This window comes from Polyodon spathula, chromosome 17 (genome assembly GCF_017654505.1).
Source record: "Polyodon spathula isolate WHYD16114869_AA chromosome 17, ASM1765450v1, whole genome shotgun sequence".
NCBI classification, from domain to species: Eukaryota; Metazoa; Chordata; class Actinopteri; order Acipenseriformes; family Polyodontidae; genus Polyodon; species Polyodon spathula.
The window spans coordinates 8,545,126-8,573,002 of NC_054550.1; the positions used below are offsets into that span (position 1 = coordinate 8,545,126).

The following is a 27,877-nucleotide window of genomic DNA, read 5'->3' on the forward strand; positions in this document are numbered from 1 at the left end:
CTATGAAACCAGCGCCGATAGTTTACTAAGACATAGAGTCCATTAAGGTCTTAATTGTTTAAAGAAGAATCTGAAATATTATCTCAATGCAGATTGAAGACAATGCAGAGGCCAGAACTATGGTAACAGGTTCACATTTCCTGGTTGTGGTCAAGATTCTAGAATCAGCATTTTGAACCAGCATTAGATACACCAGCCAATAAGATATTACAGTAGCCCAACCAAGAAGGGACTAATCATGTTTATATCAGTACATGGGGTCAATAAAATATGACCACACAAGCATGGATTATCACAGTAGTTTAAAAGGAAAAGCCTAGAATCTTTTTTTATGGATTCTTCTCTGCCATACAGACTTAACTAACATCGTGATTGAGATCATGAGTATGCATGGCGGATTTTTTAAAATGTTGTATTAATTATTTATTTATAAAAAGAGTGTTCGGTGTAGTAGTCACATATGTTGCATAAGTGCTGTACTGCATTTTAACACAGGCGCTCTCTGGGACAGTCTACATCTCAGGACCCGTCTTTCTCTTCACGCGGTGGGTTCAGACAGACCTTTTTGTGAAAATGCGGTTCTTTGGTGTGTTTCAGTAACGCTGAGATTATTTTTATTTTATTGATGTTTTCAGTTCTAACAATTTACATTGTAATCTCCGTGGAACAACATGGAGAATAGCATTGTTTATATGGTAAAAAAAAAAAAAAAAAGCACACTATAAATGAAACAGTAATACTAATACCAGGGGTCGCGTAAAAAAGGTACATTGTATTGATAAGAAAAAGGCTTATTATATATAATTATACATGCAGAGATTGCTTTTAATTTTTGTAGAGATCCACTTTATAAAAGTACATGTTTGTTTATTAGATCATGAACTTCTATAGCCAATCTTTATTTATTTATTTTATTTTTTACTGCTTTAATGTAGATAGCCATTTCATTTAAAAAGATTATATCTAACGGTACTAAGGTAAGCACTCTGCTCTTATGTATAAAGAACTTAGCTAGTACAGTAATAACTGTTAGTAAAACGTCTCCAGAGTAAAAGTACCATACCATGTCAACATAGGATAGGGCTGGTAGGAGTTTGGATGCCAAACTAAAATGATCTTGTGTGTATCATGCAATGGTGAAAAAGATTGGCAGCATCTTCAACGTCATTTTTACAGAACGCACGGGTGGAATCATGACCGAATCTTCTAGTCGTTAAATAGTTTGTAATGCGTTTTTTTTTTTTTTTTTACTTTTGGAGTAATTGGCAGGTACAAGGTGCTTGTTCTTTAATGTTATTATTATTATTATTATTATTATTATTATTATTATTATTATTATTAGTTATACTGAGATTTACACGAGCGCTTTCCTATGGAGATATGCAGCTCAATAAACACAACCTTTAAAAAAAAAAAAAAAAAAAAAGTATAAAAACGTGTTTCACCAGGTTTTTTGTTTTTTTTTTTTTTAAGAATATTGCATGTTAGCTCATAAGGAACTTCGGGAAATTAATTTTGTATTGTTGTAACCGATATTGATGTCATACATCACATACATTAGACAATAGGGCTAGTTTTAAACTATTTCAAGACAAAAGCATCTTTATAATAATAATAATAAAAAAATAAAAAAAACACGCATTAGGCAAACGTTCGACTTCCTAAATAATGTGTATGTTATGTTTCAAAAAAACAAAACCATAAAAAGACAATTAGTTAACGATATTTAATATACAGTGTATTTTGTTTGTTTGTTTAACGGTTTAGACATAATTTATCTGTGAATGTCAAAGCTTTACTTGGGAAATAAAAAAGCGCATTAAATATTTCATCAACGCCATTGGAAATGCACTGTCAAGTTATTGTGTGCATGCATATTATTATTATTATCAAAGCACGGTGCCAATATGGAAATTTACCAGGGTGCAAACAAAAGTTCCCGACTCTGCATGTTCCCTGTTTACTACAAGGCCGCTTTAAAAAAAACAAAAAACACCTTGAACTGAGGATGTTCCTTTTAAACCAATGTCCAATGTAATGATAGAAGCAAAATAAAAATAAAAATGTGTTGCGAAACACTATCTAGTGAAGGAATCAGTACATTTCTGCTATTTTCTATAATTGTAGTAATTCTTTTTTTTTTTTCTATTTTAAAGCTGGCATCTCTGCGGGCAGCCCCAGTGGGGCCCTTTCTCCATATAAAGTGTTTTTTCCAGCGCTTGGTCTTTCTCAGTTGTCGGTGCGGCCGGCGGGGCGGATCCCAATTAATTTTTTAGAAACATAACATAAATATAAACAAAGCATTTTTAACCCTGAAAGCAATCTCTTTTTTTCCCTTGAGGATTTATACACACTGAACGGTGAGTGATTTCTGTATCATAACTCCTTTTAAAAAATGCGACAAATGTAATCTATTGCTGCATTGACATTTTTTTTTTTTTTTTTTTTTGAGCTTCAACACGCCAAGCACAATTAGGAATTGTTGTAAACATACTTGCTTTATACTCAAATTGTGATGTTACTGATAGCCGGTTTCTGTTTCCAGTGTAACGGCTTAACTGTCTGTACAGAACGAAGAATGAACGAGAAAGGAGGGGGAGGGGGGGGGGTGTATTTAATTGAAAGAGAGTTTAACGGCTGTTAAAAATAATATACTTAGATTAAATTGATAACTTATCCGGAAACTGTTGCTTATGTGCCCAATCACCCGTTAAAGCTGGTACAATACCCCTTTTTAAATACGTTTTAACCAATCGTATATTATTTCTAAAATTATCACTTGAACTCCCTTCAAAGCCCCCCTTTTGAAAATCAGATTTCTACTCTTTGTCTAACTTTGGTGTTAATCATTGCTGATTTTCTGAGGTTTTTTTTTTCCTCCGCTTCCCACTGCCGTTAGTGTAAAATATGTGCCAGTGTGTGTGTAGAAGATGTACAAGATGTGTAGGATCGTACATGTTCTATCATGTCAACACTTCATACTGTTGACAATGTGTATTTTTAATTGTGGCTTTTAATCTTCATCGTAGCAGCCACTGTTTCCTACGTGAAGGAGAGCTTTGTTTGGCATCATATAACACTGTGGTATCATGTCATCCTAATTGCCCTGCAGTAATCCAGTTGGTAGCCATACAGGTCTTTGGCCCGTTCACCCAAACTGGCCTTGAAGGCTGGAATCGAGGACCACAACAAAGCTACAGTATAAGCCCCCACCACCACCCTTTTTACAAGATGTGTGTTTACACACTTCAAACGCTGCATTGCTGCCGCACTGTTGCTACAGAACTGTATTTCTAGATGCTCATACACAGTACCATAACGTCTAGACTAGTTAAGTGTATGTCCTTAAGTATGGTCTTTTTGCTTCTTTGTTTCCAAACTAAAAGTTTTGTTCTCTTGCCTCCTCCAGATGCCCTCAGCGACTATCAGCAGCAGCATGGCTCAGGCGGCCAGTCCAGAGGTGGGGTCCGTTCCTGGCTCGCTGCCCGTGTCAGCCCAGTTCCAGTCCGGTGCCCAGTCGGAGACAATCAAGCAGGTGCTGGGTGTCATTGAAAAGAAAGTCCGAAACCTGGAAAAGAAGAAGGTAATATAGCATTTCCACCCGAGAGGGGGTGGTATAGTTGGCTTGGTGGAGAGTGCAGGTGGTCCGTCTGTCAGTGTGGCTGGGGTCTGAACATATTGTTCATAGTATAGATCTGTGGCAGTCGTGAGGATTCAACATAATGTATCTTCCCAATTTACTTGTAACAGTTCTAGTTTCCTGACTAAGAAAATACTAGCTACTCGGCAGTTTTGTTTCGGAGTTATTGCATGTAACAGAAATTGGCATTCTCTGTTTACAAAACATCCAGATCAGTTTAAAAAAAAAAAAAAAAAAAAAAAAAAAAAAACACACACACCACACACACTTGCCTCCGGGTTTAGAAATGGAGTTGCAGCAGTCTTCTCGAATTAGATATTGTATTTTGAGAGGGGAGAGCAGTGTTTACTTCGAACTGGCTCTCTCTCGGCCAAACTGGATTTTGCAGATTCTTTAGTGACAAGTTCACGGTCGATCTCTATAGGGCACTGGGAATGATCGAAAAGCAACAATTGTACTGCTTCCCAACAATTCCACTTTAGAATCCACTTTGTATATGCAACATGCTTAAAATGTGGCCCTGGTTAAATTTGATGTTTAAATGGGACTTTTCTTCAGTACTGGCAGAGGCCTACTGTATCGATGTTACCCGATATGTATTTTTGGGAAGGAATGGGGACACTAGAAGCCGCCTTTTCAAGCGTATTTTAAACATTTAATTTTCAACGTAATTGCCTCGTTTTATAGAACGAGATAATTAAGCAAATGCTTTGAAACTGTTTAAAATTGCAGTTGTTGATGTTTACATAGTTTAACACAATTAGTGCCTTTTGTCTGTCGAATGTACAGTAATCTAATTTTAGATTGCTTTGTCAGCAAAGTGGATTTGATAAGCAGTTAGTTTTCCCTTAATTCACGAATTTGCAAGTCTTTTTGGAAATGCGAAATATTTAATGTGTAAATTTATTTTTTTCCCAAACGGGAGTAATTTTATTTTTTTTCAACTTTAGCCTACCCTTAAAGGGTTATAAAGATCCAAAAACGGTGTTTGTGTGAATTTTTTATTTGAAATTGCGAGTGTTATCCCTGTTAACTTCTAAGGCCTTGTGAGTCCGGTTGTATTGTTCCTGTTGTCTTCGGCTGTGTCGTTTCCGTGTTCGAAAACGAAAGTTAAAATGCTTTAAAATGGCGATTAACACGCGCATAAAACCAAAGGAACACGTGTTCGATTTATGTACATGTTTATTAATACTTTTTTAATGTTATGTAATATAATTGGATAGTTTCTTACTGCACCGTTTCCCTAGTCTGCACATGGACTGGGAAGCTAACATGGCGGCCTGGTGTCTTAACCGAAAGTGTCTTTTTGCTAACTGCGCATGCACAGAACTTTGTGCATGCGCACAGCGTTAGATCAGGGGAGGCAGTATTGTAGTGTTCCTAGGGAAAATTTGTAGACTGATCTTCAGGTATGTGCTGCTTTTGCATTTTTGTAATTGGACTTTTCGCCTCTCTTACGAATTAATTTCACAATTAACAAATTTCTCAGTTTTCATTGTTGCTTTTGGAATTTCCTACTTAAACAATGGCTGAGTTTTTTAGTTTTCCTGGCCGTCATCAATGGCAGCTGCAGATTCTGATCAAGTTACCCCCACCCCCTTTAATAACTCTTTCTGTACTGGTCTGATACTCATATTTCATTTAACTAAATGTTTGGCAACCGTTGGAATATAACTGGAATGGATCATCTGACTTGTATAGTGACCCTGTTAAAACTACAGTGCAAAACCCTATAAGTGTTTTTTGTTTGGTTTTTTTAGGTCATGCAGCCCTACCAGAGATTTTTAAAATGCTATCCTAAATGGTAGACTTATTAAAAGTGCAACCTTAGTTAATATAAATTAACAAGCAAATTGCAGTACCATAACCCTGGATCCCAACAGGCATTCTGTTTCATGCAACAGTTACCATGGTGACCAAATGTGTGTGGGTACTGGTGTGTGTGTGTGTGTGTGTGTGTGTGTGTGTGTGTGTGTGTGTGTGTGTGTGTAAAAAAAAACAAATTAAATTGATTTAAATAAATTTACCAAATGAACTTTACTTGTAACTTGTCAAAAGGTTGAAATGAACAGTTGCATTTAAATGTAGAATCGCGAAAAACAAACGCTCATTAACAAAATGCCCTGAAACCTTAACTTTAACAATTTAAATGTAGCAGTAAGCTCAATAATTAAGCTAAAAAGGAAATAGTTTACTTTTTTTTTTTTTACTCCAATAAGCCTATGTTGTCTTCCCCCTCAAATCGTATTGTTCCTAAATAAGCATGGTAATTTACCATAATAAAAAAACAGTAATGAAAAAGAAAATGTAGAACATGAAGCTTAACCAGATAGTCAATGAAAGACAACACATTATTCAAATTCTTTGTTGTATTATATATTTAAGGTAAGGCAAGTTCATTTTTCAGTTTTAAGTGCTCCCAGCTACAATGTTATGCTGCACAATTGTACAGAATTCCTGGGGAGAACCCTGAGAGGTATATGAACATTTTGCAAATCAAAACAAGAAAATGTAAAACCTCTGAACAGACACCAGTTTACAACATACATGCTTATAAAACAAATAGCAATAAATTTTTTTTTTTACTTCAGCAGCAATCTTTGTTATCAGATGTGCAAAAGCAGCTGAAACCTAGATAAACTTGCAAGAAAACATTTTACAGAAGCGCACAGCACAAGAAGTTATATAAAAAAAGTCTAGCTATTTATTTCTTGACTGGTATTCCTTTACCTTGAGTCTAAAGCTATTCAGTCAATACAGATAATGCGCTTCTGCATGCCACCTTTCTGCACAGGGCACAGCTGCCTGAAGTTTCATTTTTTTTTTTTTTTTGCACTTGCCAACCTGGCATTGGCGTTGCTTGTGGCTCTTAGTGGGATTGCCAGCTTCAGCTGTGGGTACGTGCTCAGCAGTCTCCCTCTGTTCCAAATGCTTCTTACGAAGTTCCTGTGTTAACTGTAAACTATTCTCTTGTTGGTAAATACTTCTCTGTGCATTCTTGGTAAAGTACCCAGGAGTTGAACCAAAGGCTATGATGTGACTGAATTTCCTGCATTGGGTTGGGTACCCATGGGTGACCTGCAGTGTCTGGGTTGGATCAGAATTTCATTTTCACCAAAGCAAGGGGAGATTTTATGGAGGAGTCGGCTGACTAAGCAGTATTCTCTTTTTTTTTTTTTTTTTTTTTTTTTTTTAAATAGTTGTCACCAATTATTTTCTCCCTGATTGTCGTGTCCAATTATTTTTAGGTTCAGATCACCGCTACCATCCTTGCGCTAACTCGGGAGTGGTGAAGACCAACACATGCTGTCCTCTGAAGCGTGTGCTGTCAGCCACCTGCATCTTTACACACTGAAGACTCGCCATGCAGCCACCCAGAGCTACAGCGTCGGAGGACAACGCAGCTCTGGGCAGCTTACAGGCAAGCGCACAGGTGCCTGGCCAGACCCCCGAGGTCGCTGGTTTGCGGTGAGCCGAGGACACCCTCGCTGACCTGAAGTTCTAATATAACTAAATTTATTTTGTAATTTTCATAGACCATATGTAAAATTTACTTAATCTCTACGCCTAAAGTCATGAACAATATTACGCTTGTTTTGAGTACCTATTAAAGCACATATTTAGGCCCAGGATATTCAGTTTTAGACCCCTGCAAAACCCTGATTCGTTTTCGGGGGTGGGTTGCCACCTGCACCCATGCTGGGGGAGTCCCCGATATCCCCCTTTCTTCTACTTGGGATTTCTAGCCTCCTACTTTACATGAAAATGAAAATACTGTAGTGTTTGGGGAGATTTGTGGGAATTTTAAACCCCAATTGTCATTTTTGAGCAATTTCAGAGTTTCCTGTACAACTAATTTTAGTTACCTGTGAGACGTGTTCTTTCCAAATGTGTCAAATAATCAGTAATTCGTCTTTAATTATCAAACGGGCATTACCTGTTCAAGGTAACTTTTTAAAGTAGTTTACAGGGGGGGGGGGGGGGGAATATAGATGTACTGTAATTTATTGGAGACCAATTATTACGCTACTGCACATCACAAATTTGCTTTTTATTTTTATTTCAGGGGAAGCTTGATGACTACCAGGCAAAGGTGAACGGTGGAGAATGTCTCAATCAAGACCAGTTGGTTAGTAGAATAAAACCTGACTTCAGATTTACCTGACTCTTTAGATTTTATTTATGGATTTTGGGGGGGAGGGGGTCCTTTTTTAAAGCTTGAAAATGTGTTGTCTAGGTCATATACAAACTAGTTCTAAAGTCAGGCATTTTTACAGATCTGGTCCCACAGTGGGTTAGTTACACAGCTGTTTTGCATCCACACCTACTCTGGAAACCTTTTCTCCATCATAAGTGTTGTCATAAATGTGTAACGCAATGACACTCCCCTTGATAACAGGGTTCAAATGAGCCTCTGACATGTTTTTTGATGGTAGAGCCTACAAGTTCTATACAATCCTATGTTGTATTCTCTGAGGAATGTCTTTTGACCAAATGTGTTGTAATGCACTTGAGCAGTGGAAATAAGTAACTTTCACAGACTTGTTAAATTATTTTGGTGTCAGTTTGTTCTAGCACTATCCCTTTTTTAATATCCATGAAAATCAAAGCTGATGTTTGATGCTTTCATGCAAAGGTAACACATCAGAGTAACAGCTGCAAATTCATAATGAATTCAACACTATTGGTTCATGTGGTTTTAATTACCTGTATTCATGCCATGTTTCTTTTGTAACGAATGTTGATTGCATGTGTGTGGTGTGTTCATTTTGAGAAATGTTAATTCATGCTTAACAATCTAAATCGAAAGCCAACCCTCCTGTTTGCATAAAGATCCAGAAGCACTATTTACACATGCAGTTCACATTGAGTGTAGCTTTCTGTGAAGAAGTTAAGCAAAGCTATACATAAAACTACCAGTGTTTACAATTTTCCAATAATATACTACTTGGTTAACTTTCTCCCCCCCTCCTGAAACTTTCCTGATCTAGGAGGCAGTATCCAAGTTCCAGGAAGTGGTGAATAATTTGGACTTTGCTCGGGAACTGCAGAAGGGCTTCCTGGCTTTAGGCCAAGATGTGAGTATGGCAGACCACTTCACTGAAATTAGGAAAATCCTTTGCTCCTAGTAGTGTTCACTTCAGCATTGGTGAAATGATTATGAAATTAAGCACAACTACAGTGGTCAGTTAAAGTACCTTAATGTGTTTTCCACAGTGAAGTGTCATTTATGGATCGCTTACTAGTCTTCAGTCTCTGTAAAGACATTTGGTAACTGGGCTACACAGTAGAACAGAAGATGTAACACGTGGTTAGTTTCTTAAATTGGTAGATGCTGAGTGAAATCGACTCTACTGAGTTAGTGCTGATCAGTAACTGCAGATTTAACCATGCTGACAATGAAATGGAACGCTCTAGTCTTTTCACATGTGCAGTAGAACTGTCTTGATTCAGTTTTTTTTTTTGGACAAGCAATTGTTGTTGCCAGTGATGGGGAGAGATTTGTAAGACTAGTGGGTCTCGTGGTTGGAGCAGATGTTGTCACAGTAGTCCAAATAGATCATGTTTATCTTCAATGTATTCATCTTCCATAACATCTTTTCAGACAAGTTGAATTATGTATGACTTTCTGAAAGCCTTCAAAACACCAGAATGTAACCTGACTCTGTCCTGTGCAAGTCTCTAATTCTGTGCTAAAGACATTTTGCAAATGTTTTTTTTTGTGTGTGTGTTTCTTTAAATTAGGATCCCCAGTAAATCTAGAATAGTGTTTGCTGTGGTAGTCTTTTAAACGTGTAGATCTAAAACGCGCATCTGCCCTGTATCTAGAGCTATGTCCGGAAGTTTGCATCACATAGAATTTTATGATTGAGAGTGGGGGAAAAAAAGCTATGAACATTTAAATCTTATTTATCAAGTAATCAAACTACTGAATGATTTTACAAGAGTCTACCGGAAGCCATACTAGTATTTCATGTTAGGTTTTGAAATGTCACATTTTTCAATTTGTCAGTTTCCTTTTATATGGGAAAACTTCAAAGCGGTATGTAATTCAATTTATTAACGTAACATTCAGCAGGTTTCATTAAACTTTATGAAGTTGGGTATATATAGAGTGAAGCAAAGCTTCTGGCCATAGCTGTAATTGAGAGGCTGCTGTTGAAATTTGTAGCGTAGGTTGTGCCGTTGTCCTGTAAGTGTCACCTGTGTGCTCTGCAGATCCAGAAGGCTGTGAAGAAGGCAGCACGTCGAGAGCAGCTGCAGCGGGAGGAGGCAGAGCAGCGGCGTCTCAAGGCTGTGCTGGAGCTGCAGTTCATGCTGGACAAGCTGGGTGAGGAGACCGTGCGCAACGAACTCAAGCAGGGTCTGAATGGCACCCCCCTACTGACAGACGATGACCTAACAGCCCTCGACGAGTTCTACAAACTGGTGGGACCTGAGCGTGACCAAAATCTTAGGTACTGAGGCCAAAACATGCCCCCATCTGTACATCTATAGTCATGTATCCGGGGTGTGCAATTTGTATTGACCAATGCCCAGGACGACAAGATTTGTGTGAGGGACAAGTTTTGCCGTTCTACTTTGCCTGTTGGACAAATAGTTTTTTTTTTTTTTTTTTTTTCTGTAGAAAAACACTTCTGAAAACCTGAATTGTGAAAGTCTAGCACATACACCCAAACATTTAAAGTGTTTACATCCCACAATTTATAGGACATGCACAATTTATCGTTTAGTGAAGCTATTAAAACATCAAGATTGACAAGTGTTTAATATAAATTAAATGCTTAAGGTTCTGTACAGTTAAGTACTGTAACTCCCATGGCAATGTGTATTCAGGATGCACTAATAACACTATGTAACACAATTTTTGTTCCTGGGTAGTAAGTGTTATTTCCTAATTGCTTATGCCTCAAAAGTATAGAAAATGGCTGTTATTCCCCACAAACTTTGCTTTTGTGACGAGGACGGTGATATTTCAAAATATCACTATTTCCAATGGGAAAACAGGCAAATGAGTCTTCTGACAGTCAGAAAAAAACAACATATGGATCCAAATTAACATGTATTTATACTAAAGTAATACAAAAATGACTACAAAAGATTTAGAAGCGAGTAGTTTTTCGAGATTTACGATTATACTGTAATAGTATAATTGTAAATCTCGAATAACTACTCTTTTCTAAATCTTTTGTAGTCATTTTTGTATTACTTTAGTATAAGTACATGTTAATTTGGATTCATATGTTTTTTTCTGACTTTGTGAACGAAAAGACACACTTTGCCCGTTTTCCCATTGGAAATAGTGATATTTTGAAATATCACCGTCCTGGTCACAAAAGCAAAGTTTGTGGGGAATAACAGCCATTTTCTATACTTTTGAGGCATAAGCAATTAGGAAATAACACTTACTACCCACGAAAAAAGTTACACTGTGTAATCTGTATTCTATCAACCTGTCACTGATATAAGGGGGGGGGGGACACAATCTGCAGTTTTTATTTTATCAGATTTTTTTTTTTTGTTATAAATGTACAGAGATTATTCATGCTTGATTTTCTTCCAATGCAGAATTAAATGTTTGGTCAGGTGCACCTGACCATTTGCACAGGAACAGGCACTCATTTTCTCAGTGCTTTGTAATGTATAACCAAAATGCAGTGAGTACGTCTCAAAATAGCGGTGTTTGAAATTCTTTAAATATCTGAAAACAAAATAGGATAGCAAGTTGTGTGCAGCAGAACAGACTTGATGCTACATGAAATCAAACCGTGAACTGCAAGTAGAATACTTTCCTTGGTTTTTAACAAAAAATAAATAAGTTGAATCCTAAAACATTCATAGTTTAGTTGCTGATTATTGTTGTTCGTAGTTTAGAGTACATGTAGCCTATACAGTTACCAGACGACCATTCACCCTAAGTAATGCTTTGTAGTTGGTTTCAGGCTGTGAAAAATTTACTAAATGTAGGGGTATTTTATTACTTGTAAGAAAATAGTATTAACTAGGCATTGCTCAAAATGCTGCATCGATGCACGGTTAGTTACAAAGCTGCCTCTGCGATATCTCTGCTCCGTCTCTCTCTTTGGGAGCTTGGCAAAGACCTTGGGTCCTCCTCAGTCGCTCACTTGAGCAAATCCTTGAACGTAAACAGTTTAGCTGAAAAGCACTTTTTGAAAACCAAGACTACAGCAGCAATGACAACAATCTCCCTAACTTCCAAGGAGTTGTGGGCTCTCAAACGTTAAGTGGGAATTTATCTTGCTCTGTTTATCTTAATCCGCATTGGTTGCAGGAGTATTACGTGGCATTTTGAAGCTGGGCTTGATTACTGTGCCGTCTTGTTTTGTATGAAATTCAAGTTTGACAGAAGTTTGTAACCGGATGTTTTCATGATGTCTTTGTTTCTTATTTAAGTGAACAATCTAAGTTGGGCTGTGTTTTAAGCAGTGTGTGCATAAAATGAAAATTTAACAAACATTGTAGTTGACATTGCAGAGGCTTTTTTTTCTACTGTATAGGTTGAAGTTATACTACACAATGTTTGACAGCAAGTGGCTAACAAATGGGGGGGGGGGGTGTAGCTGTAATGTTGTGCACAGTTTTAAAAAAAAAAAAAAAAAAAAAAAAAAAGAATTTGGTAGCCTACTGTAAGTTGCATTTAATTTTCTCCCAAAATGCATGCAAACAAACTTGACGGGTTATACAAAAACAATCTGAGGTTCAGCAGTTACAAAACTGAAAATGTCAAATCAGAATTCCACAAAGCAGCAGTAATAGTTGGCAGTCATTTCTTTATCTGCAACAAACTAAAACCCCTGTACATCAGGAGTTTATAAAGGGGGAGAGAGAAGAAGCAGAAGCTATATTTTATATTTGAATAACTCAAGTATTGCTTGTTTATATTAGTATGCTAAATTTACTAGCAAATGTGTTCCAAACTGCACTGAAAGGAACATTTCCTTTAAAGTATGTTATACATTTGGTGAGGTGGGGGCACAGGGAATATTTTGGGTATCTTGAAGAATTTAGTGACTGAAATCATACAAGTCTGTATTCTACTGTTTTGTATGACGAAAGGGGGGAGGGGGGTGTGTTTGTTCCGGCTTTTTGTCCCTTGGACAAGAAATTTAGTTGTGCGTTGTTCCCCCACCACCACACACACACACAGTTTCATCCAGGGCTGAAATTTTAGGCTGCTCAGAAAACTTTAGCATTCAAATTGTTAATTTTGCAACACTTAATGTTGGCAACTTTAGGTCTGAATACTAAAATCTTAACTTGGACTAACATATTTTATCAAACCGTGCTTGAAATGTATTGGGTAACTAATTCCCATATTGCAAAAATGTTTCCTAAGCTTGAGCTTTTTTCTTTTGGAAGGTTGAGTGAGCAGTACAACCAGGCAACCCTGCACTACTGGGACCTGCTGGAGGCAAAGGACAAGGCTGTAGCAGGAACAACATGTAAGTTACCGCTCCAAAACTGAGCTGTTTATAGCTTCTGCACATGGAGATTGGCTTTTGATCAGGAATTCAGATTTAAACTCCAAACAATTTGTTTTAAATCACTTTTGACCAATCTGTAAAACTGGGTACCACATGTAGTAAGGTCGATAGGCATGTTAAGTACTTGTGCTAGTGGGCAGGGGGAGTTGTATAATTTGAAATTTAGTTAAATACTAACCACCTGCTTGGAAGAATCCAAACTATTTTGAGAAACTCGGATTATGTAACAATATATTGTAAAAGTCATGTTCTGTAAATTACTTTAGAACGGGGGTGGACAGTATTGACTGTTGGACAAGTAATGCCCACTATCTTGAAACCATGATTTTGATTGGAGAGATTCTGCTGTTCAAGCATGGAATGGAAATGGATTGCAAAGGGAGTGTGCCTATTCTTTGCAGCACGGGCTGAGTGATGGTGCTGCATTCTGTGTTTGTGCTGAATGTAGGCCTGCTCTCCTGATTCGGCAGCTGGGCAGTCTTCCAGTTTCCTGCCTTCAGCAGCCAGAGATGAGCCTGTACTGAAACTGCCTGTTTAGAATTTTGTAGGTGACAGCAGCGCTGCAGTAACACCGACAGCCTTGCACATTAGTCTTGGAAGACCGTTCTCTCAAGAGAGTCAGTCTGGCCAATGGAATCATTGAACTGAAATCTAGCACTGCTGTTTTTAATTTTTGGTTCTTGGCCTTGCAGTAGTCCAGGTTAAATGGATGGTAAGACCTCACAGCCCTTTGATTTTCTTTTAGCACCTCTGGACAAATTCAGCATTGACCAGCCTAGATCCATCTGAACCTTATCAATGTGTTTTTTTATTTTTATTTATTTATTTTGCCTTGGCTGGTTTTCTAATGAGGATTTAGGTATCACATCTTGCCTAAGCTTCAATGTGCTCCTATGCTTGTCAGCTTCCGTTGATGCCTATTCTCTCAACAGACAAGGCACTGAAGGGGACTCTTGATAAGGTTCTCCAGAGTGGCTACTTCGACAGTGCCCACGCGCACCAAAATGGAGTGTGTGAGGAGGAAGAGCAACAGCTGGCAGTTGCGGAGACCCCTGAGGCGGAGGAGCAGCATGCAGAGCCAGGTAATGATCAAAGGGTTACAATGACAAAGACTACAGGAACTTATCTAAAGACGTGGCTTGTCAGTTTGTAGGAAATAAAATCTCTTTTTATTCCAGAAAGTGAAGTTTCTGAAGAATACACCGAACCCAGTGAAGTGGAACAAACAGAAGTAAATACACTTGATTTTACTGAAGTGCACCATCCTTTAGAGCCCTCTATACATTGAGAATGTGCCTTAACCATTGTTGCTGTCGAGGACTGGGTATTTTAGGATGTCTATAGAAATTCTCAATGTGTGATTTTTAGTCTGGTCCTAGCTGTTGCAAAACTGCTTATTTTTAGAGGTTCACTAGAAACCAATATATTGACTTAGTCTGTCATCCAATCTTTCAATTTTAATGCTCCCATTAGATTGAGAGCAATATCTTTTCTTAAACTGTAACAGTTCACAAATGCTGCTATGCAGTGGAGTCATTTTCTTTGTCATTGGTGATCCGCTTGCATTTTTACTGCTTAAACAATCTGTTTGTCTGCAGTAATTATCTGCTTTTAGTGAACTAGTGATTAAAGCTGTATGACTCCTTGCAGAAATATTTCATCCACCAACACCATAGTGGGTCAGCCATACAAATGTGTTTATTGACCAGAACTTGTTTTCTGTCTGCAGTTTGTGAACAGACAGTTCATGTCAGACGCTGCTTACGGCAGCAGTGACAAAGAACAAGGAGATGAGTGGAGCACAGATTCAGAGGTAACGGCCAAGAAAAGATTGTTTTGCAGTTAAAAATTGACTTCATCCCTGCTGCACATTAGCTTGACAGCATTGGTTATAAACCATGCCTCCAAGAGTTAATTTGTCACACGCTTAACTGTTGACCTTTTTTGACATGGATCGTTCTGCAGTTTTCCCGTCTGTCCGTGTTATTTTTGCCCGCCTTAGAATGCAGTATGCAATTGTTGCAATCAAGATGCGCTCTAGGTTTATTTGTGTGCGACTTGGTTCCCTGTCTTTAATTCCCTAGCTTAACATTGAAGGCCGTACAATTCCCAGCTGGCCATGTATTAAGATTGACAGCATACCTCTCGTGTTCTTGACTAGGTAATACATTTCTTTACTCGAACCTCTCCAGGTTGTTAGTGCTATTCGGCAGCAGTCCCCTGTGCAATCAGCCCCTCCTGTTGTCGCTGCTGCAGAGCCCCACGCACTGAACCCAGTGACACCTACAGCCTCTGCAGACCCAGTTGTCAGAAAACTGAGGGTACAGGACCTCATGGCACAAATGCAGGGCCCCTACAACTTCATGCAAGTGAGTTCCTCATCTGATAGTCTTGATGGATTTGAAATATATACTGCAGTTTTAAGGTTCATGAACCTCACAGTTGTTACATGTCTGAGGTTTTCATTCCTAATTCTTGTAAGTGAGCTTGGGGAAACCCCTTGACCATTTAATATTTAAGTCTTTCTGAGCTATAGTATTGGGTAGTGACTGCAGAACTGTTAAATTCCAGTAGTCTCAATAGCCTTGTTTTAGACTCCATGTGTTGGAATTATTTGAAGGATAGCTTCTTTTAAAACTCAGAGGATTTAAATACATGCATGCACCTGTTTTTTTATGTTTCACAAATGTGTAAATGTCTTGCTTTTGTTCAAGGATTCAATGCTGGAGTATGAGAGTCAGGCCATGGACCCAGCAATTGTTTCTGCACAGCCCATGAAGACCGCACAGAGCATTGATATGCCACAAATGGTCTGTCCTCCAGGTAAGTGCTTTTAGCAGTATTCAAGTAGTTGCTGCATTTCATTGTGCACTACATGGTGCAAGATGAGATGTCTGGGTGGGGTGCACCAGGTAGATTATTGTCAATATATTTTGACCTTGTGTTGAGTAAATCTGTTAATGTTTATGAATGGTCACATTATGTTTACTTAAACATAACTGACCTGGCCTAAATTTATATATTTAATACATAACGATAGCAGATTTTACTTTTTTAAAGCAAGAAGTACATTCACACTTCAAGTTAAAACCAAAGTGTAATCTAGCAGTGAAATTGGGGAACAAAGTAAATAAACAGATTGCTTGTTGCAGCTATTGGCATTTTATTTTGCTGCTGTCTAGCACACGCTTCAAGTTTGTTTTATAAATTGTTCTGCAGTTCATGCTGAATCCAGACTGTCACAACCCAACACAGTACCTGTACAGCCAGAAGTCACACAGGTAAGGGTTTACTTGATGGCATACTCTCTGACCTAACCAACTTTTTGTGTTATACACATGGTACTCCATGTCGGAGCCATACTAATTTTGCAGTATGCTATCTGATGGGAACTGGCATATCTTGACTATCTCAAATGTCTCTGTCCACAGTAGTGAGGTTTGAAATTGCTGCAGTTGGTGGTGTGAGGATTTTTTTTTAATTGAACTGATAGCATAAACATAGTAAATACAGTTTTTATGCAGTAGAAGCTAGAACTGCTACTTTTTGTAAATCCATTAATTGGTCTCAATATGAACACTGACCCCTCACAAGCGCGTATTTCCTTCACTGTTCCCTTAGGTCCCTATGGTCTCCCCAGTGCCTGAAGCTTTCTCTACATCTCAACCCTTGTACCAGACTTCCCTCACGACGGACCCCCACCCACAGACAGAAGCCATGGACCCCATTCAAGTAATGATTTTAAATTGGTTTTACAGTACTGGTGAAATGAGATATAAATAAAATATGGCTGTCCAATTAAGAGCAGTTAACTTCTGCAATTTTAAAGCATTGATTTTAACACACATCAATCACACTCCTGTCTTGACGTGCGTGCTGAACATGCTTTTTCTACTCAAAATGCACTTTCTAGTAGTAATTCTGCTACAGACAAAAACAAGTGAAACCTGTCTTTCAACAGAATGCTCTTTTTCAGAAATTCAGGAACGCTGCAAACCCATGAATCAAGCCAAGTATGATACTATAACCACTGCTGTGTCAAATTGGATAGCCTCCGACTGCAGCCCTGTTAACAGAATTGTAGCTCTTTTCATTAACCAAATGTGTTTTAAACAATATGATTTACAGTTCTATACCATTTCTCAGTGACTTAGGCGATTTCAAGTAGAGTAATGAAACGGTGAAAGTTGCATTTTAAATGCAGCAAGGTGAGTACTAAACTGTTGTGTTTTAATAGTTGATTCAGTTTAACAGATGCTTTTGTGTAAATGTAAAACTGATGAGGGACCAACAAATATGATCTAGAACAGGGGTTCTCAAACAGGGTCGCAAGGTTATTGCATGGGGGGTTGCCAGTACATGCACGAAGCAAAGCGCAGCTGATAGCTGTCGCGCGCTCATATATTTATATAAATTTACTTGCACTCCTTTCGACGCAATGTAGTGTATTTATTTGATGCACTGTAAATGTATAATGCAGCGATTTTGTTTCCAAACAAAAAAATTTGAACAAGTTATCACCACTTTACCGACTCTGGAGATTGTAGTACGGTGCACGTGGTTTGTCTTGAGACAGACGGCAGGACTGAACATTAGAGGGCTTGACGGTTCAGAAGCTGAAGAGCTGCATTGAACTGCAGATCAGTCGGAGCTCTGAAATCTGCAAAAAAAATCGTAATGTAATACCAAGTCAGACACAGAGGCACACATACTTTCTGCCAAACAATCGCCATGTCTTGCTAAAACCGCAAGTAGATTCTTTATATTAAATATGGTTTTACTAGCATCGTTGCCTCTGCTATTGAGAAACTGCAGTGCATCATTTTGCAAAGTTTTGTCTGAGTCAATGAAACCGTGCAAACTGCAGCGACATCTTGAACCTAGACACCCTGGGCATAAAAATCAAAATGTGGAGTTTATTTTTAAATTCAGAGAAGCAACAAAGAAAGCCAGGCTTTATTTACAGATGGACGTTTCCGACCGCAAACATCCTCAGCTGTGGAGGCCTCTTATGCTGTCGCTATGAATCGCCTGTGCCAAGAAGCCGCATGCGATAGATGAGGAGCTTGTTCTGCCTGCATGCAAAGACATTGTCGTTTTATGCTTGGCAATGATACTGCCAAAAATGCTTTCGTTGTCCAAATGATACTGTGGAATGCAGGATATGTGAGAGGTTTTAAGATATCAAAGACCAAGTTGTGCTTGAAAGTAAACACTATTTGGTATGTTCGGCCTGCAATTTGACCAAACTACCGGTGTTACTAACTGCGTGCAATTGATAGTCTTCGTATGTTAACGTCCCCAAGCATTAAGGAGGAATTCTTCTGTGAAAAACAAACTTGAAAACCACAAAAGCGCAAGACATTTTCAATAAGGTGAATTCCTTTCTCGAAAGCATTGCCATTGAGTGGAAAAATCTGTGTAAAGACTATTCTCCAGCCATGATGATGGATGCGCGGTCTGGCTTTCAGCAGAAGATAAGATGCGTGTCACCTAATGTGATTGACACTCTTTGCAGAATCCATTGTCAAGTCCTAGCTGCAAAGACATTGCCAATGTGCCTTTAATGCTGTGATGGATGTTGTAATACAAAGGAACTGTTTTTTTTTTTTTTTTTTTTATAAACAATCAATGATTGTGAAAGCAAAATTCACACAGCTACCTCTAAACCAGTTCTGATAAGTTGCCAGTGAATATACCCCCTGGTGGCTGAAATGGCCCCGTGGGTCCTTCTGCTGTTTTCCACTACCTATGAATGCGAGAGTGGATTCTCCTGCTTTCTCACAGTAGAGAATCCCAAAACTGGCTTGACATCAGATGCACCCTTTCTAACAGTGCCAAGAGTACAACTTCTTGTCAAAGAAACTACGTCATCCATCCCACTGTCTGATTTCTGCTTATGGTGAATTAACTTTTTTTTCAAATTGAACTTTTCTGCATATAACTAAGTTTGTCTTGCTTTCAAAGCAGTGAGAAGATACATTAATTGTAAACACTAGGGTTATAAATGTAGCATTTAAAATGGTGTTAAATAAAGACAATTTAGTTTTCATAAGGGGGTCGCACTCAGACTTGCTGTGTGAAAGGGGACACCAATACAAAGTTTGAGGACCACTGATCTAGAAATAGGAAAACGTAGCGCTTTATGCTGTTTTTTTGGATGGTATTGGTAATATCGGTAATAAATAATGAATGAAATTGATGCAGTAATTATCAATCCAAATATGTGATTTAAACAAAGATTAAAATGGTTGACTGCAATTAATGGACAGCCTAGCCCTATATCTCTATCCTTTCTTTTTTTGTATGTGTATCTTGTCCTGAAACTTGGTATGGTCTGTAGCCTTTGATCTACCTGAGTGGACATGAAGGTAGGTTTGTTGGAAGTGGAACTGTAGGAAGAGCTTTGTTATAAAGGAGCTCCTGTTCTTTGCTGTATTTAAAAGGAAAGTGATTACTGTACCAGAGTTGTGTGATTCTTGATCTCTAGGCTTCAATGTCCTTGGCCTCCGAGCAGCCCGCAGCTTCTTCAGCACTTCCTGCTGCGTCCCAGCCCCAGGTATTTCAGGCTGTGTCCAGCAAACCCCTCCACAGCAGCGGGATAAACGTCAACGCCGCTCCTTTCCAGTCCATGCAGACGGTAAGCAACTTGTGCCAATTACATTTTTACTTGTAACCAATTGATTTACTGGTATACAAATAACCAGATTGTGTGAATTAAATGGTCACCCCCCCTACACATAAATTGAACTCCTTAAGATCCATTCCATACTCAAGACCTAGCAGTTAAGAGTTGTTCACTGAGAAACGACCTATTCAGTAGTAAAGGTTTCATTTCTATAGATTTGAATGTGGAAAGTTGTATGGGTGCAGAGATAATCTGTTGCCTGTCGGCATGGCACTGGTATAAGGGAACAAAAGCACAATTGCCGATCGGCTTTTCCCAGTGCTCAAAACAGCTGTGTTTGTATTTTTGTTTTTTTAATCTATCCTGAAGGCAATAGGATAGCTGAGTTATGTGCAGCAGAACAGACTTTGCTACATTAAATCCCAATGAGGAACAGAGTAGAATATGCAGTACTTTTTTTAAAGCTAGAAAGGTCTCAAGTATTTAAGACTCTGGTGTGTTCACTGCACTGCTCAACACTGTCAAAACAAGTCCTCTTAGTTAGCGCATACCTGCTGGATTATTACACCACCCATTAGATATTGAGGGTGTTGGGGTCCAATACAAATCCCCTATATATCGACGGATTAGATATAGCGAGCCCCATAGAAAATGGGCTAATAACAAATACTGTACCACTACTCCCTGTTAATCAAGGGCGTTGGGGTCCAATATAAATCAACTACGCAACCCACTTTTTCTCTTTGTATGAAAAGCAGCACGCTGTTTTAATTCATAGTGCAGAGGGTAATTTTGCTTCTCATCAACTTAAGTCTCCAGTTCATTTCGTGAGTCTTTCGCCCTGCTTTCTTATATGCCCAAACCACTGCATTGAAAGAATCCATTCCCATTACATAAGGAGGCTTGTTGCTAAGGAGCTGACGTTTTGCTTAAACCACTTCAAGTAGATATTTAATTTGCTTTGTGTTATTCTGCTATGCATGTGTATATGTTAACAGTATGATATTAATTCTTTGTTCTGTGTTTTTTAGTTTTGATGTGCAGTACAAAATAAAACTAAGTGTTTCTAAGTGAAACCACATGTATAGTGTAGCTAAGGCATGCACAGTTAGTGCATTTCTGTCCAAATCCGTAGTATAGCGAGGGGTGAGTATTATTGTTTACACATGTACTTAATTTGTCTTTTTGTAAGTCTTAATCTGCATTGGTTGTGGGTGTATTTGGTGGCATTTTGAAGCAGAAATTGATTACTGCTGTCAAGTACAAATCAAGTTTGACTGAATATTGTAATTGAATTAATATGAACTTTTTTTAAAAAGTCAACTGTTGTGCTGCATTTAAGTAGCGTGCTTAAAGAATTTAACAAACGTTGTAGTTGACGGTGTATGCTACATTTCTCCTGTACAGTATACGTAGAAGTCGTAATACGCAATGTTAATGTCACTTTTTTCTACAGAAGTGTTTATTAGTACATATACAAAGAGTTTGACTGAAGTAAGAACTTTAAATTGCTGTCAAGCGCACAATATACTACGTTCGTATTCATTTTCTGAAATGCAACAAGTAAACATTATCTGTTCATTTAACATTTATAATTATAAAACTCTAAATATAGGCCTTACTCTAGTAGTTTACAATGGCTTACCTGCACTATAGCCTATCTGTTATCGGTACCCTATCGCAATCAGCCGATTATCGGTAGATAACCATAAAGGTAAGAATCTTTATTGGCGCACACTTAGTCTTTAGCACCTGGGAGCAATTTAATTGTGCATGTAGGACTCCATTATTGCTGATCGCATCCCTAGGTAACTTCAGCATTAGGAGATGTTACACCCACTAGGTACTCTAATATTAAATTGCATTGTTAACTTCTCCACTAAACCCTGCATTTCCCATCTTTGTTTCATCAAGGTGTCTAAATGGTGCTTCTTCCAATTTAGTTGATGTATCCTATTGTGGATTGGTTATCTAATGCCAGTAGCTTAAACCAAATAAATGTGTCAATGCTTTTTTTTTTGTTTTGTTTTTTGTTTTGTTTTACTTTTTGGAACTAGAGAGGGCTATTGAAGCTGTTGAACACCCTCGATTTTTGCATGTTGTGATTGTGAGACGGCAATCTGCAGACTTCAAAAGAGCTTGATGCAGCACTTATCTAAAGTGTCTGGGTTTAATGACAGAGCCTTATGTTCAATCTTTCAACACTTATTTTTTTTTCCCCCCCTTTGTACCCAGGTGTTTAATATGAATGCACCTGTTCCTCCTGCCATTGAGGCAGAAGCACTGAAACAGCCAAGCCAATACCCAAGCAGTTACAGCCAGGGCTTCAGCAGCCAGACTGCACACCAGGTGGAGCAGCCAGAGCTACAGCAGGAGCAGCTGCAATCTGGTATTGATGCCTCTCTCCACCTCTCCCCCCCCCCCCCCCCCCCTAGAGGGGAGGGGTGATACTAATATCATGGAAAAAAGAGGGGGTGGGGGGGGTCCAGGGTTCAAAAAGCCTTTTTTTTTTTTTTTTTTTTTTTTTTTTTTTTTTTTGGATAATGTCGTAGATACGGAGTACAGGTGTAAAACAGGTTGTAATTTTTTCATAGTAACAATGCTACTAAAGTCTTGCACAAGTATGTGTTTTTGTAAATGCAAATGATTAAACTTCTTACATTTCAGTTTTATAGCAGTCTAATTTTCCTGGCCAGTTTAATATGCTTAACTGCCTTTCCTCTAGTGGTCGGCAGTTTCCATACACAAGACCAAACCATCCCAGCCACAGGTGGCCATCAGCAGCTATCCCAACAGCCTCAGCAGGGTAGCGGCTTCCCGCGTCCCGGCCAGTCCTTCTACAACAGTCGGGCCATGTCCCGGGGCGGACCCCGCAACTCTCGTGGCATGCTCAATGGCTACCGGGGACCTTCAAATGGCTTCAGAGGTATGTCTTCTCACACACTGTTGTATTCTGTTTACACTTTGCTGCCTCTAACTGAATTCTTATTCAAGTGTTTGTAGCACCAGTGTGATGAGTGAAATTGTGGTTAATCCAGTCAAATCAGCTTGGGACTTTCTGCACAGGGTTAAATGCTCTTGTGTCTGTTCAGGTAATATTTTTGCATTTGTAGAAGTGGCACCATCTTAAACGTTAATCTGACTTTAAATTGTTTTAGGTGGATATGACAACTACCGTCCTCCTTTCTCCAACACTCCGAACAGTGGCTATGGGCAATCCCAGTTTAACGCACCTCGTGACTACTCCAACAGCAGCTACCAACGGGTAAGGATACAGAGTACCTCTGCTATGTGTTCAGTAGTTCATCCCCAGCCTCCCTGTGTCCCATTTAAAGGGTTCTGCAGTATCTTGGTCTTCAAAATAGTTTGGTTGTAATGCATAGGATCATGCTATTGGAAGCAAATTGTTGTGCAAATAAGTCACTTCAACCAGTTATCTGTAGGTATAGGCCAATATGTGGACAATTGGTGATGGAGCATTTTATATCTTCCCAGGATGGATACCAACAGAACTACAAGCGGGGAGCTGGCCAGGGTCCTCGAGGTTGCTCTCGAGGTAATGCTCAAGTGATGCGTTCCTAAAGGCTTTCGGACTGGAAATGGGCCACTCGGCCCTAGTGGGGGGGGGGAAGCGATGAATACTAAAACCTTACTGTATACTGATAGGCCACACCTAAACAAGTTTTCAATATGAATGCATTTGCCCCTACCCACACTGTTTTTGTTGAAGTCTCTCATCAGTGATTTTAAAAAATGAACTTGCAATTTAATCAGAGTAAGCTTGCTTTTGATTTGATTAAGACAAATCTTAACTACGTTTTAATGAATAAATGCGCCAAGCTGAAATAGTCATCTTGCATCAGGATTTTAAGCAAGCCTGTGTTTTGAAACGGATATTCCTGTAAACTTGAAAGATTTCATTAATTTATTTTTTTGTAAAAAAATAAAACACAAACTTCTGCCACTGCTGGTCCTAAATCCTGGGAGTATTTTGATAAATATTTTGCCAATATTACATTCGTTTAGGATTTTACAAGCTTTTTTTTTTGCGTGAAAAGAAAAGCTCCTGCAAGTTTCTCAGTTTGTACATTGATGTTGCTTCTGGAGAGAAAGTTTCAATAAAGATGTGTTGCATTACCTGCTGTCTGCTACTCCTGTTTCTTTTCATTGTGTCCCTGTTCTGCTTTGGGGCTATGCACACTTCATTTCCAGGTAAATCATACACAAGTGTTGTGCATGTATTAGTAGTACAACTGGGGGTCTGCACAGCATCAAATAAGAGTAAGATTTCACTGGAATTGGGGGTGACTCTGCTTTCTGGCGCTTTGTTCAGTTGCTCTGGCCTGCATTTGAAGCAAGCAGCGTTTGCAGAAAGGTGTTTGTTGGGCCTGTCTAAATGACAGTTGGAAGATTAAGCTTAATGCATAAAATATTTAAGTAGTTTTGAACACCAGAATACACAGTGCTCCCTTGCTATAAGATGGGTCTCTTGGGGAGGGAGGGGGGGGGGGGTTGTGCAACAGGACACATCTGACTAAAATACAAAATAAAGTAACTCCCTCTCCTAATGCACATAATGAAGCAAAAATGTAACTTTCTGTGAATTAACAGTGCATAAAGCAGTGCAATCAATGCTATATTTAAAAAAAAAAAAAAAAAAAAAAAAAGTAAAAGTAACATTCTGACTTGTGGATCATTTAAAGTGGAAGTTTTTAAACAGTAGTAAATAGGCTGGCTAAACGGTGGTTGGCAATTTGAAGCAACAGACGAGCAAACAAAAGTGCGAGGGGAAGAGGGAATAGGCTCTCCCCAGGTTAGGCTGAAGTGTGTCATCTGGAGAAAGCTGCAGCTCCTGTCACAGCAAAAAAAAAACTAAAGACATTAGGAAAGAACCATGTAATAGGCCTAATATTTATTTAGCAAATGCTGAAAAAGATGTCTGTTAAAGTGCCAGCCTAGCTTTTCTTCAGTTCAGATACTGTGTCAAATGGAGGTTAGACTGAAGTGGTTTACAGTTTGAAGACCTGTACTGTTTACTGTAGAAAGTGTATGAATTGCTAGTATAGAGAATTGGGGGACATGCTGTAGGAGCGTGCTATCCAAGGTGAGTCATAATAGAGAGCCTTATAGCGAGGGAGCACTGTATTAATTTATTTCATTGCTTTTATAATGGGAAGAAATAGAATCCTCATATGCAGCTGTCCTGCATTTGTGTTTTCCATATCTCTAAGACTAGTGGTGTGGGTATTTTTTTTTTTTTTTTTTTAAATCGATAGATATTAAACTGCCCCATATGAGGGTGCCATGCATGGAAGGGTTAAGTCCTGGTCAAGTTTAACTGGAGTCCAGTAAACCTGGACATAAATTATTAAACTTTACTCTGGTTAATGGTGACCGTCTTCAGACATGAGACATTTATATTTTCTCTCTCGCCTTCACCCAAAAGGGTAGCTGTGTCACTTCACTTAGCTAGAGCAAACTGACCTAAATGAGCTCTTGTATATGGAGTCAAACCTGTACAGTCACTCTCATAAACCGGTTGTTCCCTTAATATTCTTTAGCTGGTTACAAATTGTTTCTTGGTTTGAGCTGACGCTGAGACTGATGTCATCCAAACTGTATTAAAGATGATTTAAATTACTGTGTAAAGGTGGTTACCAATGGTGTTCTTGTTTAAGTGATTCCCTGTCGAAGAGGAAAGGGACAGTTAATACATACAGTACAGTTAATACATAACACAATAAAAAAAATCAAACTGCACACTAAATATATTAAGGGGGAGTGTACATGCATCTGGTTTCATTGTAACTGAAGCCAGAACACAGTCTGCTTTGTTTGACCCTCCTCATAATGTTTAGATGAATTGCTTTTGTGTAAAAAGGTGTTTGACCTTGCACCACATATTGTAACCATTTTGGTTACATTATCCAGGACAGGCTGTTACAAATTTCTGTGTTTCTGAACTGCAGTCCATACTTGTATCTGAAGATGAAAAAAAAAAAAAAAGTTCTGTTCAGGTTATTTAGTTTGTATTCATGCCCCAAACCCCTCTAATCATTCATTTTGGATGCACAAGTATCATGAGTATTGGGGGAAAAATAAGAGATCTGTAGAAGTAAACTATACAGCTGATCATGTTTTTTCACAACTAGCCAGTACTTAACACCTTGTTTGTTTCTAGTAGTCTCAAGTTAAAACTAAATGTGAGACATAGAAATTGTAAATTGTATTTTGGGGAAACTGTATATTTTTAGTTTTTGGTGGCTGCTACTACCAGTTGATGTAATGACTTGTTATATAAAAGCTCATTGTTGGGTGGATATATTGATTGTCAGTATAATACAGCATTTGTTTATTTTGGAGGAAATGCTTTTGCTTCTTGTCACGCCCAGTGCAGGTTACTAAGCATTTGTAAGCCATTGAATTTGCTGGTCATCATGCTTTGCTGCTGGTCCAGTGGGAGTATTTGGATAAAGGTGCAGCTAACCAGTGTCCCCAGCCCCCATGGTAACATGTCTTTGTTTGATTTGCAGGTCGTGGAGGTTCGTTGAGACCCACCCGAGGAATTCCACACATGACAGCTCAGCAAGCAAATTAACCCTCCACGTCAATACCTGAAATACTCCCCCCCCCCCCACCCCCCCACTTCACTCTCTACCCCTGTATTTGACAGCCAGTGTCATGAAAAACAAACTTCAGCAGTGATTTACATACTCTATCTGAGATGTCAACAATCCAACCACCAAAGCTTTCTCTGTGGCCATCTTCAAATCTAAACTCCCCCTTTGCTATCGTACCAGAATATTTACATCCACTTAAATTGGCCAGTGCCTGCGTATCAGAAGCCTTAATCTCAACCAGGAATCTTGGTGCATTTTAGGTTTAAAGGAGTTGGAAGGTGGACATAAGAGGTGGCTGCATATTATATGGGAGTTCATCAAAATTGGCTCCCCCCTCCCTCCTGTCAAGGACATTGGAAATGCATGATTTAGGTAAACCAGGCACACACAAACAAGCTCTTTTCTTTGTTATACGAACACCTTCTGTATGTGATGGCCCTCAATACACAAAGCAGATTCACATGCCCAAATGCTGTGTTTGATGCAAAGATTCCAGGTGCATGTAGTCTACAATCTTTTTCAGGCAACCAGGTGCTGTGAGGTTGCCTAGTGAAGATGTCCAGTGAAAACCACACAAGCCAACATATTCACAGACGTTTTCTTGAGCCTGAAAGCCAAACATTTAAAATAATAAAAATATCGTTCAACTATACTGTAAACAATTTAAAGAAAGAATTACAGAGGTATATGAACTATAGTTTCATGTCAATACAATAGTCTTTTTCATATGTGTGCAGGAAGATATTGGGAACCAGGGTGTCCCGAAATCTCATTCCTTTTAGTTTTGTAACTCCTTACTTGCATACCTGCTACTGAAAAAAGCTCTCCTCCATGCTGTTATACAAGTCAAATATAATGTAAAACTATAAGAAACTAAGTCAAGTGGACCCATGCTTTGGCTGGTGCTGCCTTCAGTGTACACATTGAGAAACGGTATCTAGACACTGAGGATGGCACTAGCCAAAACTTTGTATACTTGACTTTGTTTCTTACAGTTTTACCTTAGGATTCTGATTAAGCATTTTACAGTTCTGGAAAAGCTAAAACATGCCAATGCTTGTGTAGGAAATAAAAAAAGCTCATCTTCTTTAAGGAGGAACATTGACTAAGTAATTAATGCTTGCACCCCACTCCTTATCAGCTGTTTTTATATATATATATATATATATATATATATATATATATATATATATATATATATATATATTGCCAGGTGTGGTGTACGGACAATTTGTCTTAGCCTCGGAGTTGAAACTCAGATCGCTAGGACCGAAGAGAAAAGAGTCTTCCCCTCTCCATCCTAACCTGGCTTCTCTGGTGCTGAAGTATGCCATCGCTCGAAGAGGAAAGGACGAGGCAAACAGTTCAAAACCGCCAGTTTGGCTTCCATCAAAGCCTTTAAGGAATGTAGTTGTGCAATGATGTGTACTACACATATTAATTCTATGGACGAACATAAATATCATATTGTCATTGATTTTGG

At 38.7% G+C, this 27,877-nt stretch overlaps 1 protein-coding gene across 2 annotated transcripts; it reads left to right on the top strand.

Annotated features, from left to right (window-relative positions):
• Window positions 1–2,211: 2,211 nt before the first annotated feature.
• LOC121329526 (caprin-1-like) lies at window positions 2,212–27,486 on the top strand. Of its 2 annotated transcripts, XM_041275126.1 has the most exons (19): window positions 2,213–2,360; window positions 3,410–3,583; window positions 7,707–7,769; window positions 8,632–8,718; window positions 9,860–10,098; window positions 13,022–13,104; window positions 14,079–14,228; window positions 14,325–14,377; window positions 14,876–14,959; window positions 15,339–15,515; window positions 15,861–15,969; window positions 16,366–16,427; window positions 16,768–16,878; window positions 19,637–19,786; window positions 22,010–22,163; window positions 22,500–22,700; window positions 22,933–23,039; window positions 23,270–23,330; window positions 26,308–27,486. In XM_041275126.1, exons 2-19 carry the CDS (start codon window positions 3,410–3,412, stop codon window positions 26,370–26,372), a joined length of 2,130 nt encoding a protein of 709 aa, XP_041131060.1. In that variant the 5' UTR covers window positions 2,213–2,360; the 3' UTR covers window positions 26,373–27,486. The 2 variants fall into 2 exon arrangements, with proteins under 2 accessions (XP_041131061.1, XP_041131060.1); XM_041275127.1 differs by lacking the exon at window positions 23,270–23,330 and having other exon boundaries at window positions 2,212–2,360.
• Window positions 27,487–27,877: the final 391 nt, after the last annotated feature.

What these genes read in the sequence shown, in the direction of transcription:
- LOC121329526 (XM_041275126.1), top strand. Translation starts at nt 3,410, where the DNA reads ATGCCCTCAGCGACTATCAGCAGCAGCATGGCTCAGGCGGCCAGTCCA. An exon ending in AGTGGAGCACAGATTCAGAG is followed by an intron (nt 14,960 to 15,338) that starts GTAACGGCCAAG and finishes GAACCTCTCCAG; the next exon opens with GTTGTTAGTGCTATTCGGCA. An exon ending in TCCTCGAGGTTGCTCTCGAG is followed by an intron (nt 23,331 to 26,307) that starts GTAATGCTCAAG and finishes TTTGATTTGCAG; the next exon opens with GTCGTGGAGGTTCGTTGAGA.